The 16,006-nt window shown below is 34.2% G+C and overlaps 1 protein-coding gene across 1 annotated transcript in view; it reads right to left on the reverse strand.

Moving 5' to 3' along the window:
• The window catches only part of LOC143249704 (uncharacterized), a 115,530-nt gene that overhangs the window by 49,123 nt on the left and 50,401 nt on the right, over nucleotides 1-16,006 (reverse strand). The window contains exon 2 of the mRNA XM_076500016.1: nucleotides 4,349-4,560. Within this exon, the coding sequence (XP_076356131.1) occupies nucleotides 4,349-4,560 (212 nt within the window). The remainder of the gene's footprint in view (nucleotides 1-4,348; nucleotides 4,561-16,006) is intronic.

Genomic DNA, 16,006 nt, shown 5'->3' on the forward strand with positions numbered 1-16,006 from the left:
TTTAAGGATTTAATGTTGTTAAGGTATTTTATAGCGTTGATTAGTTTTGATATTTAATGGGAAGAATGGCGGGACTAGCGGATGCATATCATACTGAAAATACGGATATTGTATCACCACTTTACTACTCCGTTAAAAACAATGGCCTAAGCTCCCTTATTCAGTGTTAGCAGAAAATAATAATACCGATTTCGCTTGAAATTTAATCTTGATTTTAGATTCTAGTTTGATTGGTTATACACTTCTCAAGTTTTCGTATCGTTTCAAAGTCAGAGCTAAAACCATTAAAATGTAAAGCAGAATGGAAGGTTCTGAAAATCTCAAATAGGATTCGATTTGGCTTTAGCGATAGCTATTATCGACAATGATAAGATATAAAGCTTTTACTCCAAATTCCATTATTCTATAAAATCATATTTTTCAAGGAAACAGCTTGATTTTATTTTCTGTATGGATATAAAACGTTATTCGAAATCATATTTCACCTTGAAATGAACAGTCGCAAATCATTTCTATCATCGCATTAATATGGTATATAAACCAGTGAAATCATATGTTTGTTTTACAGATTACAGAAAAATAATAATATGAAAGAACATCAAACTGAAAATTAATAGGCAAGATGAAGTTAATCGATTTTTTTAAAAATTGAACAGCACGTGTATGACAATTGTAAATAAGTGTCCTCCTCTGAGTACATGTATATTTGTGTATCAATCATCTTGTAAATAATGACTGGTATTAAAATAAAGAGACAGAATAAACACGGTATTCGTAGCACTAAAACTTAGTTTTTAACAGCGTAACCGTTCCGAAATATACCATGTAGCATGTTTTGCAGCTTCATTCTTACTTCTCAAAGACTTTCCTTGAAAATAGTTTAAAAGTAACTATTAAGTCTTTCAGAAACTTTAATCTTATCAAAATGCTCTTTAAATAAAAGCTTCGATCTTATTAGCATGTTCTTTAAATAAAAACTTCAATCTTATTAGCATGCTCTTTCTATAAACAACTTCAATCTTATTAGCATGCTCTTTCTATAAACAACTTCAATCTTATTAGCATGCTCTTTAAATAAATAACTTCAAGCTTATTAGCATGCTCTTTCTATAAACAACTTCAATCTTATTAGCATGCTCTTTCTATAAACAACTTCAGTCTTATTAGCATGCTCTTTCTATAAACAACTTAAATTTTATTAGCATGCTCTTTAAATAAACAACTTCAATCTTATTAGCATGCTCTTTCTATAAACAACTTCAGTCTTACTAACATGCTCTTTAAATAAACAACTTCAATCTTATTAGCATGCTCTTTCTATAAACAACTTAAATTTTATTAGCATGCTCTTTCCTGAAACAACTTAAATGTTATTAACATGCTCTTTAAATAAACAACTTCAGTCTTATTAGCATGCTTTTTCTATAAACAACTTAAATTTTATAAGCATGCTATTTAAATAAACAACTTCAATCTTATTAGCATGCTCTTTCTATAAACAACTTCAATCTTATTAGCATGCTCTTTAAATAAACAACTTCAACTTATTAGCATGCTCTTTTATAAACAACTGCAATCTTATTAGCATGCTCTTTCTATAAACAACTTCAGTGTTATTAGCATGCTCTTTCTATAAACAACTTAAATTTTATTAGCATGCTCTTTAAATAAACAACTTCAATCTTATTAGCATGCTCTTTCTATAAACAACTTTAATCTTATTAGTATGCTCTTTAAATAAACAACTTCAGTCTTACTAACATGCTCTTTAAATAAACAACTACAGTCTTATTAGCATGCTCTTTAAATAAACAACTTCAATCTTATTAGCATGCTCTTTCTATAAACAACTTTAATCTTATTAGTATGCTCTTTAAATAAACAACTTCAGTCTTACTAACATGCTCTTTAAATAAACAACTTCAGTCTTATTAGCATGCTCTTTCTATAAACAACTTAAATTTTATTAGCATGTTCTTTAAATAAAAACTTCAATCTTATTAACATGCTTTTTAAATAAACAACTTCAGTCTTATTAGCATGCTCTTTAAATAAACAACTTCAGTCTTATTAGCATGCTCTTTCTATAAACAACTTAAATTTTATTAGCATGCTCTTTAAATAAACAACTTCAATCTTATTAGCATGCTCTTTCCTGAAACAACTTAAATGTTATTAACATGCTCTTTAAATAAACAACTTCAGTCTTATTAGCATGCTCTTTCTATAAACAACTTAAATTTAATAAGCATGCTATTTAAATAAACAACTTCAATCTTATTAGCATGCTCTTTCTATAAACAACTTAAATTTTATTAGCATGCTCTTTAAATAAACAACTTCAATCTTATTAGCATGCTCTTTCTATAAACAACTTTAATCTTATTAGCATGCTCTTTAAATAAACAACTTTTGTCTTACTAACATGCTCTTTAAATAAACAACTTCAGTCTTATTAGCATGCTCTTTCTATAAACAACTTAAATTTTATTAGCATGCTTTTTAAATAAACAACTTCAGTCTTATTAGCATGGTCTTTAAATAAATAACTTCAGTCTTATTAGCATGCTTTTTCTATAAACAACTTAAATTTTATTAGCATGATCTTTAAATAAATAACTTCAATCTTATTAGCATGCTCTTTTGAAGACAAAAATTGTAGAACTGTGTCTGCCTAATCACCTCCATCATCACTTAACAATATGCTGAGTCACAGCTGACTGAAAGTGTATTCAAAACCTATTACTACATTAAAGATTTAATAGGAAAATTCACCTGTCAACAACGTAGAAAGAAATACACAAATAATTAATGGAAATGAAAAGAATTAATATAGAATAATATCTGAAAACGTATGAATGTTAATAAATACTAATTAATATTCATGACTTAGTAAATTGTGTTCTGATCAATATATCTAAGACTGCTGAACCTTGCAAGATACGTGATCAAGAGTTACAGTATCTAATTGAAGATTTAGCTCATTTTACCTAATGAAAGTTTAAACTACTCTAAACTAGTTAAGGTTATAATGCAGCTTAATTTCAACTGTAATCATTATTTTTTCATAGAATACTGCAGTAATTAACTTAGGTGAAAATGTATTCAGAGTATTGAATGAAAAAGTACACTAAAAAGTTTTAACATCGTTTACTTTAGTTTTAATCAAATAGTAGTTTCCATATTTTCAGAAGACCTTCACAATTTGGCCAGGAATGGCCAGGTGGTTAAGGCACTCGACTCGTAATCCGAGGGTCGCGGGTTTGTATCCCCGTCGCACCAAACAAGCCCACTCTTTCAGCCGTGGGAACATTGTAATGTCACGGTCAATCCCACTATTCGTTGATAAAAGAGTATCCCAAGAATTGACGGTGGATGGTGATGACTAATTGCCTTCCCTCTGGTCTTACAATGCTAAATTAGAAACGGCTAGCGCAGATAGCCCTCGTGTAGCTTTGCGCAAAATTGAAAACAAACCAAATCAAACCTTCACAATTTATTTCATAAAAAACTAGGTTATGAATTTAACACTCAGATACTCATAATACGCACTAGTATGCAGTCCAACACTATATTAAGACCAATCTTGTTCTTCAAATTTACTGTTGGCGAGTAGAATTCTCCAAAGCAGTTTTACTCGATTACTAACCATGAATCCAAAGATAAATTAAATTTGATACTTATGTTTGGCATATTAAACAGCTTACCGGCTAAACTACATATTATTTAAATCCTATGTAAACACAGGTTTACTGTAGTTAGGGGCCCGGCATGGCCATATGGTCAATATACTCGACTCGTAATCTGAGGGTCGCGGGTTTGAATCCCAGTCACACCAAACATGCTCATCTTTTCAGCCGTGGGGGTATTATAATGTGACGGTTAATCCCACTATTCGTTGGTAAAAGAGTAGCCAAAGAGTTGGCGGCGGGTGGTGACAACTAGCTGCTTTCCTTCTAGTCTTACACTGCTAAATTAGGAAGGGCTAGAGCAGATAGCCCTCGAGTAGCTTTGCGCGAAGTTAAAAACAAACCAAACCAGTTTCCTACATTTTGGTTATTCTGTTGTCTAAAGACAGAACGCAACCCTCGGCTGAGCCGTTGGTTTCATTGCTAGGACTGGAAACAGTTAACATAGTAACAAGATCTTTCGATTTACCCTTCTTTAAAATTATTGACGAGGGGTTGAATACACTGAAACCTGCTTAATTCTGTGACAAGCGGTGAATCCAATGATATATTGTACATCATATTTATTTTTATAATTTAAACGATTCAGCTGGAAGTGACGAACTGCAGGATATTTTATTGCTGATCTGGTAAACTAAAATCTGCTAGGATAACATTACCGTTCTGTCTCCAAGCTGGTGAATTCTGCAGTGAAGATAAGCAGCCTTGCCAAGCGGAGCAGTGACATTACGGCTCGTGCTGTTATCGAAGTAGGGTCGATGATATGGGTCGTCCCAGTTAGAGTTAGGCCTGGAAGGAGGCTCCACTTTTGACATTCTGAAACTTCTTTCAGTTCGTGTAACCGGATCAGAGAAGCGGTTGAAATACTGATCTATTAATAAAGAAAAGTACATGTGTATATACTAACTTCAATATCTAATATATAAATATATGCGTAGAAATATATTTTTATACGTGATTCAAGTAAGTTTAAACACTATAATATTTACATTTGGTATTATCAGGTATAGTTTAATCAATTAAGAATAATTGGATGTGTCAACGAAAGGTTATTTTATTTTAAAGGCATAGATTTAATAGCTCAATGATGACTAAATATAGATCACACAGTGGGTTGGATGCTAGTGGCACTGATGAGATTGTACTCATTTTCCTCTTTCATTACACGGAAAAAGTGTACAGTCTAACAGAAACTATTTATATTCATAACTGTTAAAACATTAATTCTACAATTTCATTTATTTTTCATATCCCATTAAACATTAGAGGGGACCCGGCATGGCCAGGTGAGTTAAGTTAAAGGTTTGCATCCCCGTCACACCAAACGTGCTTGCCTTTTTAGCCGTGGGGACGTTATAATGTTATAACGAATAGTGGGATTGACCGTCACATTGTAACGCCCCCACGGCTGAAAGGGCGGGCATGTTTGGTGCGACCGGGATTCGAACCCGCGACTCTCGGATTACGAGTCGAACCCCTTTAGTAGTTTTTAGCTGAATCTGAAATTGATGTTCTTTTTTACTCCATCACGTCCAGATTTTTCGCAATACGTCATGCCTACTTTTATGTATGTGTTTTCTTATAGCAAAGCCACATCGGGTGATCTCCTAAGCCAACAGAGGGGAATCGAACCCCTGATTTTGCGTTGTAAGTCCGAAGACATACCGCTGTACTAGCGGGGGGCTACTTTTATGTAAGTGAATTATTTTAATTGAAAGCGGGTCACATTTTGTTCTACTTAAAATGTTGACAACCACTGGCTATAAATTTCTCTACACTAAATGTGACGTGGGAGTCTTATGGATCATTCTAGAACTCACAAGAATGACATACAATAATAAAAAATTGTTATGAAACAAATAATAATTTGATCTGAGTTAGAGTTTTTTCATCTCGATTTATAAAGAAATTCTTACTTGATAGAAGAAAATGAATATTATTTTCAAAGTCTGTATACTTTAATTATGGAAAAATTTGTCATTAAAAACAAAACAACTCTTATGTTGTTTAGTTTTACAGGACTGTGTTATTACACTAGTAATAATCAAAAATAGCTCTCACAATGATATGAGGGAACAGTAATAAATGGACACTATTTCAACTGTGTTAATTCACTTTAAAACTACTTTCTCTTGAAACTTATTTATGTATTTTACCGTTTATGGGGTTTGGTCTATTTTAATATTTTATTATATCTTGTAAACCAATTAAAACTTTAGCGGGCGATAACTGTCCAGTGGCTGGGGTTCCGATCTTTCGATCTTTGTTCGCGTCCTGCTACCGCCAGAAATAAAAACAAAACAAAACTTTTCTATGTACTTTGGGGTTGTGAGTGTATCATTGGAGTCATAGTAAAATCCCAATATTCTGTTTGAAAAGGTATCCCAAGAGTTTGTGTAGAATAGCAGTTCTTATTGTTCATCACTTCAAAATTAAGGACAACTATTACATATAGCCCTCCTTTAGGTATGCACAAAATTTATCAAACAAACTAAGAAAATCTTTAACTTATAATTACAAGGTATTCCTTAACGTAAAAGTAATGATGTATCTCAAGACGGCCAGTATGGGTACTAACACTTTTATTGATAAAGAGAGAACAACGTTTCGACCTTCTTAGATGATCTTCAAGTTATGAAAGAGACAGTTTGAATGCGACCGTTGACAAACACATGTCTTAGGGACGAGAGTATAAACGGGTACGGGATTGTAGGAGGCGTTGTAGGTAGATATTAGGTTATTAATTAGTATGGGTATAAAGGCGTTCCTTTATATTATAACTAAAATTAAACCAATATAACGCCCCCTCTAATCCCATACCCATTTACACTCTAATCCCTAAGCAATGTGCTCGGGGCAACCGTCAGTTGCAAACTCTTTCTTTGTTAACCTCAAGGTGACCTTAGGCTTAGAAGATCTAAACGTTGTTCTCTGATTTATTAGCAAAAGTATTAATACCTATACCAACCGTACTGAGATACATTTTTACTTCAGGTGGGTTTCTCGTCATCACGATTCAAGTAATGAGAATACGTCCTTAAATTTACATAAAGAGTAGAGACATTGACACGTTGTTCTGATATGTTTTGTGTTTATCCCACAAATACTTTCTAAATAAACGAAAAACGAAAAATCAACTATTGCTAAATTAACGTAATATAATCCCAACTAACTCATGAGGTTAGAGTATTAAAAAACAATGTGACGAAATAAGACAAAGTAAAGCTGCTAAGAGTTGCTTTCCTGTACATAAGTCAGCTTATTTAAGCCATATACGTCACTCCTGTTTCTACGATATACCTTATTATTTATGTTTTAAGAATATTTTGACAAGTTTTGTGTGAATAACGCACGTATGAGTGTTATATATTGTTATAATATATATTTTATAATATGTCTTTAATATTTCATATTAATGGAACATGCCGAGATACATCCACCAGCAACTTTCTTGTTGTTGATTTGAGAAGGAAATATGGCACGTCAACTGACACACACGGTCTTGTCTCTATATACAGCTATTTCTAACAACTTACACATTTCGTGCGTGATGTCTCATGATGGCACACGATACCGGAAGCTCTTCAGGAGTCATTATTATTTTCGGAAATATCCACGATGGAGGAAATGATAAGGCTTTTAACACGAACGACCCCATAATTTCACCGAACTCGTATATCCAGACATGTTGTTCCCGGGGGAAGAGAAAAATCAATTGGACCCATGTAAACTACTTTATTTGTCTTTGACTAAATCTAGGAGCTAGGCTTATGTCACATGTTGTCAGTAAACTTGGCTAGTTTCCACATCCATAGCTCAAACGTGTGTCTGCTATCGCATTATAAGACATTTCTTACACTCCCTTATTCAACATACAGGCGGTCTCATATATTACACATCTATTTGGGTATAGTCAGTGCATGCCCACACATCGTGACACACAGACACGCACATACATACATACGTACATAGAGAGAGATACAGTTTGCTCACTTATAGACTCACTGATATATACAGTGTATCGCGAGAATACACTGATTTTATCTTAATTTCACGCCCCAATTCTCGCTGAAACCTGGAGATAAAGTCAAGCAAACCGTGCTTCCTTATATAACCAGGGAAGGAAAAACAGTTCTCTTTTAGTTCTCACTGATGTGGTCGAAATATAAGTTCTCATATCGTATGATAATAAACAGCTAAATATTGATTTTGTTTACTATTTATTTAGTGAACTTATAGGATGTGTAACTGTAGAGTATACTTTAAGCTTTATAGAATAAAATTGACAAAATGATGTTGACAAATTAATTGTCAACTATCTCATTGGTGAATCATGGCCAATTACGGTTTTCTTTTCACAAACTCCAAATAGTGCTGTTTAAGGTATTGTAACAGTTGATTTGTTGTGATATACATTATATATACGGCTATAACTTAACATTGTGTCAAATTAGTATCAAGATATTCTCGACAGACTTATCTTCCTTTTAACACATTAGGCTCAGTTCACTTTAGTTTCAGTATCTAATATGTATCAATTCTACATAATTGTCGCACAAACTATATACTTTGTTAAGTAATTATGTTGTAGAAATATATCGCTGATAAATCATAGCAAATTACGGTTTTATTTTCACTAACAATGTGTATCCAATTATAAAACAAAACATCTAATGTAGGAGATTTCGTGTAAATCTAATTTCCACATTATGAAACGTGGTATTTTCGGGTTCTCAAAAGCTTCAACAGAATTACACTATTAACAGCTTATTAACCGACTGTTATTTAAAGAAAAAATTGAGCTATTCGACTTTCTATACATAATTTTAGAATAAACAGTTTATTTTGTTATTATATATTATATAACTCAAAGTCGTCTTTCCCTCTTCGTGTTTGTATAATGATTGATAAACTGAAAGTAAACAAGAGAGAAAGGAAATATATTCTAAAGAACTATAGAAAATGATATGTTTACATTTCTCCATATAGCTGAACTAGTGCTAACTTTGAATACTTTTGAGTTTAACCGACAAAAGAATCAACATTTTCAAGAGACTGCAGGTTGCCATAGAAACGAAAACGAGTCTGTCTTAGGCAAACCAATTTGTAGACTACTCAGAAGAAAAAACATGATATTTACATATACAGGCTTCCTACTTTGTACAAGAGGTAGTTTTCCTTTTTCTTGCTTTCCTTTTCGAGGGACGGAAAGAGTTGAAGTTAAAATGGAAATGACTGGTAGAAAGTTATGACGTATGTTTGTGGTAAGGGTAGGTATCGAAATGTTAATATGTAGATGTTTCAAAAGATTAAAGTTCTATAACTTAGTGGTTGATGTGACACAAAGAGGAACGCTGTTCAGAGTTTTGAGACTCCTACTTTCCGTCCCTCGAAAAGGAAAGCAAAATTTCTTAGAAAAAATCAGTTCATACGCTCAAGACGTCTACTTTCTGTCAACGACGACTTGAACTATAAAGCAACAAAACTATCACAATAAAAGCACTGACAAAGCTAAACTTAACACAAGCAATTTATCACATGCCACTAGTTTCCATTTTGAACTACATACTGATAAAATGCATTTGTTTCTTCGATATTACCCGTCCCAAAAGCAGTTTTTTCACAATTGTCCGGCCCGGCATAGCCAGGTGGTTAAGGCACTCGACTCGTAATCCGAGGGTTGCGGATTCGAATCCCCGTCACAACAAACATTCTCGCACTTTCAACCCGAGGGAGCATTATAATGTCACGGTCAATCCCAATATTCGTTGATAACAGAGTAGCCCAAGAGTTGGCGGTGGGCGGTGATGACTAGCTATCATCCATCTAGTTTTACACTGTTAAATTGGGAACGACTAGCGCAGATAGCCCTCGTATAACTCTGCGCGAAATTTAAAACAGACCGAACCAAACCAAAACCACAATTGTTCAATACAACATCACTAAAACGAAAGTACACATATGGTCACACTTTCGCTACTTTTCACCCCCATTTTGTTTTTGTTTTCAAAAGCGAATATAACTCGAAAGATTACGTAGTTTTATCATACACGACAACTGAAGAACGAGGCCTATGAGACGGAACCTATGCCTTCACGACCGTCTTCAGTACAACTTTCATTTTCACCTGCACCTTGGAACGCATTACATACCGAATTCGCTATGTACGGTATTACTAAATTGGTATAGACGAGGCCATATGAATGTTAAGGGAAATATTTCCATAACAGCTTTGACTCGTGTATAGGCGTCACTGAACTTCCTGTTTAACTCTACGGATCGCAAAGCAACCAGCGATATTAGTGTACTTGACCAACAACATGCCTCACGTGACAAAATAAACGTGAAAGGTTAGCTAGAATACGTACTTATATTTAAATTAAATTTTCCGACAATCCTTGACATAAACGAACGATGTTTTTTTTTAATCCACTTAAGCCTTATTGTCCCTATGAATTATACTATTATTTCTTCGCTATTCCCTTCTATTTTCACTATTAAGCCTTACAGCTGCTTTATGGGTCCAAACTAATATTTTTATTTCGTGCCTCTGAAGTTTATATGTCATGCGGTCTTCTAACCCAAAATTGTAGGGAGTAGTAGTAAGATTTAGGCCCGACATGGACAGGTGTTAGGGCGCTTGACTCGTAATCTGAGGGTCACGGGTTCGAATCCCCGTCACAACAAACATGCTCGCCCTTTCAGCTGTGGGCGATTTATAAAGTTACGGTCAATGCTACTATAAGTTTGTAAAAGAGTAGCCCAAGGGTTGGCAGAGAGTGGTGATAACTAGTTACCTTCCCTCTAGTCGTACACTGCAAAATTAGGCGCAGCTAACACAGATAGCTCTCGAATAGATTTGCGCACATTTAATTCTTTACACAGAACATTTTCGGGACTTTGCACAAATAGTCTACTATTTAGTTTGTATAAGTACCAGTGGATCTTTATGTCCTCATAAAGATATCACTAACTGATGTATAATTAAACATTTCCACTTTATCACTATTAGTATAGGAACAAGAATTATATTGATTTTAAATTACCGCCAGCGTTGTGGCACTATTAATGACGCCTTGTATCAAATATTTATTGTTAACTTAATTTATGATACGTTTTGTGAATCTATTTGTCCGCCAACTAATCCCAAGGTTTCGGAGCTAACAGTACCAAACTAAGCAAGAAGACCAGAAGTGGTTTGAGCTTGTTGTTATTTATAGAGAGCACCCCGTTAGTACAGCGGTAATTCTGCGCAGTTACAACGCTAAAATCAGGGGTTCGATTCCCTTCCGTGGGCTCAGAAGATAGCCTGATGCGCCTCTGCTATAAGAAACACACACACATCTGTAGAGAGAAGTCTCCAGCATTTATTTATTTGGTGACCCAGGGGTCGATAAAACAGGAGACAACATAGGTATGATAGGGGGTCTAAAAGTAGATTCAAGCGTCGGTGAACCTAAATCTGGTATCGTATTTCGTGTTTCTCGACCCATTCTGGATCTGAGGCGCCATGTTGGAAAAATGTGTCCGCACAACCCATTCACAAGCTAGAGGGACTGAAACTGACTTTCGACACGAGGTGCTGGTTGTTTTCGGACGCTGACTCATCTACTTTCCCATGGAACTAATTGAAGATAATTAAAGTTTGATCGTTACTGTGAACCTTGCAGCGAAGCTCTATTTTGTTACGATAGTCCTAATGATGGTATGTTACTGAATAGTATGAAGACTAAATTTATACCTGTTTTGTCGATATGCAAGTTAATAGTGAATTTAAAGTTTTATCTTGTTGTTTTGAATTAAGCACAAAAAACTGCACAATGGACTATCTGTGCTCTGCCTACCACGGGTATCGAAACCCGGTTTTTAGCGTTGTAAGTCCGCAGACATATCGCTGAGCCACTGGGGGGGCTAACGTTTTTTAGTATTGGGTGTAGGTGTGTGTTTTCCTCATACCAAAGTCACATTGGGCTATCTGCTGAATTCACAGACGGGAATCGAACACATAATTTTAACGTTGCAAGTCCGTAGACTTACGCTGTACCAGCGGAGGACTTTTAGTGTTGGACGAACCTTATAAAGAATTGGTAATCTTGGATACATATAACGAAATTTATTTTTATATGATCACTTTCATCAAGCACCGTAATTTTATTGACAAAATGTAGATTTAATCAGATTTTTTGTTTCGTTACAGAAGTTTGCAAATATTTGCATACAAAATGGAGTACTCATCCTCTGGGAGGAAGACATATAAATTCATGATTAATGAAAGGATATGAAAATTGCAACTCTTATACGTAATTGCAAGAAGAAATCGCCAAAATGTCCATAAAAGCTGGACAGCACGAAATGTGAAACTGCAACTTTGCATGTATCTTTGTATGGATCCAACAAAACTTCTTGCTGAACCCTGCAGAACCAAAACTAAACATTTGTGTGAATCTCAATAAGAACTCAGTTTTACCTCCATACCAAATTTTGTAATCTGAGGATCGAAGGTTCGAATCCTCGTTGCTCCAAACATGCTTGCCCTTTCAGCCGTGGGGCGTTAAAAAGGTGACGGTCAATCCCACTATTCGTTGTGTAAAAGAGTAGCCCAAGAGTTGGCGGTGGGTGGTGATGACTAGCTGCCTTCCCTCTAGTCTTACACTGCTAAATTAGTGACGGATAGCGCAGATGGCCCACGTGTAGCTTTGCGCGAAATAAACAAAACAGACAAAAACCAAGCTTTAAAATAAGACAAGAAATATCTGGCTAGAACTAGTTTCTTTAAAATAAAAGTTTCTTGTTATAAAAACAACATTTAACAAGGAAACTTTGTTTGAAATGCATAATTATGTAAAGCTTTATAAAAGCTATAAAACGACTGTCTGAAGTTTGATATATCGTGAACTAGCAAAAATCACAGAAATATACATCATTTAAGTCAGAATAAAAAGAGAACTGTGTTAAAAAACACTACTGAAAAGAAATACGAACTGCATACTAATGTGTGATATACGTGAGTACTAGGAAGCCAATGTAATACTGGTATGTTTGTTACTACAAGTTTAATCCATAACTTGCTGCTATTGTACATGACACAACCTTTATAGTTCACTATTCTAACTTTCTGTTCAATACCAGTTCTTCTGTTTCGTATAAATGTCTCGTGCCTCGAGACCTACAATATTCACTGCAGTTCGTTACACTCACTATACATTCGTACTGATAAATGACACTATATGTCTTATATAACTAACATCAAAGACAACAACAGCGTAGCGTAATTTGGAAGGATTATATTCAAATTGACAGGACTTAATATTTACTTAAAGCGAAGTATGTCCGTATGAAATATATTACTTTGTTCTGTAGTATTATTGGCGCAATAATTTGTACAGAAAAATATGTAAAGATTAATGAAGTGGGTCTATAAAGTTAATACTGGTTGAGGCAAACAAATTGACGCATTTTCTGAGCTTAAAGTTCTAAATTAAGACAGTTGAAACCAGAGAATAAAATCGCAATGACTTCATTTTCATTAGAAGCGAATTTTGTTTCAATAAATACACGATCTTAAGCTGGATTACATGGAAATTTAGGGTAAAGTTTCATTAAAGCGGATTTTACTTCATGAAATGGTAAAGTATGTGTAAACGCATTCTAAATATATTGTTTACAGAGCTTAACTTTGAAAACATATTAAGACTTCTGGTTAGTGTGTTCGTTCATACAGATAAATGTATTAATGTTTTGTAGATTTTGATTTGTGTATAATAAATAAACAACAATAAAAACCAATTGCCTATAGTATATATGTAAAATATAATATATAGAAAACAAAACGTAAGGTGATATATATATATATTTGTAGCCCCTTATAATACAAGATAAATAAATATTGACAGCTAAGATAACGTAAATAACTATTACCAGACAATAAAAATTCCACTATAGTAATTACAATTAATAATAAATAGTATTTATTATGAGAAACAGGCAAACTACGAAAAGTATCTTTGACCATTCTGTCCTACTTAGTAAGTTGGGTATTGTTGCTACTAGTGGTGTTTTTGGCCATCAACCCATGAAAACATAATGAGGTTAGGCATTCTTAATGATGTGGGCAACAAAATTAAGTACAAATGCCACATGTAAAGCGTGTTTCTTTGTTCCAAAGAAAAAGTTAAACATTGGACAATCTGTGCTCTGCACACTACTGCTATCGAAATCCGTTTTTTACTGTTATAAGCCCTCAGACTTGCCAATAAGTCCTGTCGGGAAAGCCACATGCAAAGATATATATATATATGTACTATATCTATTCAATTTGACCAATTGTTTTATCCCTATGTAAGAATTCAATATTTTTTAGTAATCTAGCTAATACTATACTCTCAGTGGTACATTATGTAGCGTGGTGCTTACCAACAAACATACAAAAGATAACTAGAATACATGTGGAGCGATATAAAATTAATACTGCAAGTTATGATAAACTAACATACAATGAGATGAAAGTACAGACTAATAAAACTATTCATGTCTACTGGGCTTGTTTATTTACGTAACAATTTATTTTTTAATTTAGTTTTTCCTATGAAAAAACAATAAGTGGCATGAGACTTAAAAACACCTCACTTAATGTAAGTTTCTGTCATGTAAGTATGTGTTAAGAATATGTGAAGAAGGAATCCATTAAATAATTGATGGGATAACGAACTGCATTTGTAGAATTAATGTTTTACAAGTTGTGAATCTAAATATCGTTTCTATTTTTGTCCTAAATGTTCCAGTAATAATTGAAAGTACATAGACTGTGTGTGTGTGTGTATATATATATATATATATATATACCTTCAGTAATTAGAGAGAAAACCGGAGAAACCTCTACATGACGAGAAACCCACTTGAAATAATAGGTCACATTCAAACTCTCTCTTTCTTAAACTGTAGATGACCTAGGAAGGTCGAAACGTTGTTCTCTCCTTATCAATAAAAGTGTTAATACCCATACCAGTTGTTCTGAGATGTCGGAAAAATCTCATCAGTTCTACTTGTTTCCACCACTAGGGGCTATGAAAACGTTTTAAAAATAAAATAACTTCTTCTTGATACGTTCAGATTCCTTTATAGTTATTGGGCTATCTGTTCTTTGCCCACCACGGGTATCAAAACTCAATTTATAACGTTGTAAGTCCGCAGACATGCATTTGTGCTACTTGGAGAAAAGGACAAACGAACAAAATCTTCTTAAGAACACAAATCGTTAGCTTACAAAATACATACAGAGTTACGTGATACCTATTATGTGGCACATTCCAATTAAATGTCTTGATAAAACTATTACAATTTCTGTGAATATATAACCGTTAGTGTTTCTAGTCTGATTCCACTCGTCTTCATGTACTATAGCGTTTGAGATTGAAGTTGCTAAAGATATAACGCTCAGTAAAAAGACCCGACCTTCAGATCTGTGGTGATTAAGTATCTGTGACGTGGAGCGGTAAAATAATTCTGCTTGTCTTCGCTCCATTTCGTGGTCAAAAGAAGGGACTTGAACATTAAATTACTGATTTAATTATTTTCATGCAACTTGATGTTGTAAGGAAGGGCCCGGAACGGCCAGGTGGTTAGAGGGCTCGACACATAATCTGAGAGCCGCGGAATCGAATCCCCATCATACCTGCTTACTGACGCAGGTGTGTGAGAATATATTATTCTTTTGATATATATATATATATATACATATTACGAATCTCTATGTTTTAATCATAAGAAACTAAGCAGTCCATTAAAAGAAATTCATTTGTTTTGAAATTGTCTTGGCATCCCGGTCGTGCCAAACATGCTCGCTCTTTCAGCCGTCGGGGCGTTATAAAGTTACGGTCAATCCCACTATTCGTTGGTAAAAGAGTAGCCGAAGAGTTGGCGGTGGATGGTGATAACTAGCTGCATTCCCTCTAGTCTTACACTGCTAAATTAGGGACGGCTAGCACAGATAGCCCTCGAGTAGCTTTGTGCGAAATTCCAAAACAAACAAACAAACAATCTAATAAATAAGTAGAAACTTCAACAGCCAACGTTTTCGTAAGTACGTGTGAACTATATTATTATATTTCTAAAAAGCCACAATAAGCAATTGAAGTTTAACTGATGTTTTTACCTCAAACTTGTAGGAAGTTTTATACTAAGAAGCGTTTTGACAGTTCTTGCTAAGTACATATGATTTATAAGTACGTATGATTTATTAGCGTTTAGAAGAGTTTATCGACCCCAAAGCTCCCCTATCTGTGGTCATCCTAACCATTTTATGGGCTAGAATAATATTC

The sequence above is a fragment of the Tachypleus tridentatus genome, chromosome 4 (genome assembly GCF_004210375.1).
Source record: "Tachypleus tridentatus isolate NWPU-2018 chromosome 4, ASM421037v1, whole genome shotgun sequence".
Taxonomy (NCBI): domain Eukaryota; kingdom Metazoa; phylum Arthropoda; class Merostomata; order Xiphosura; family Limulidae; genus Tachypleus; species Tachypleus tridentatus.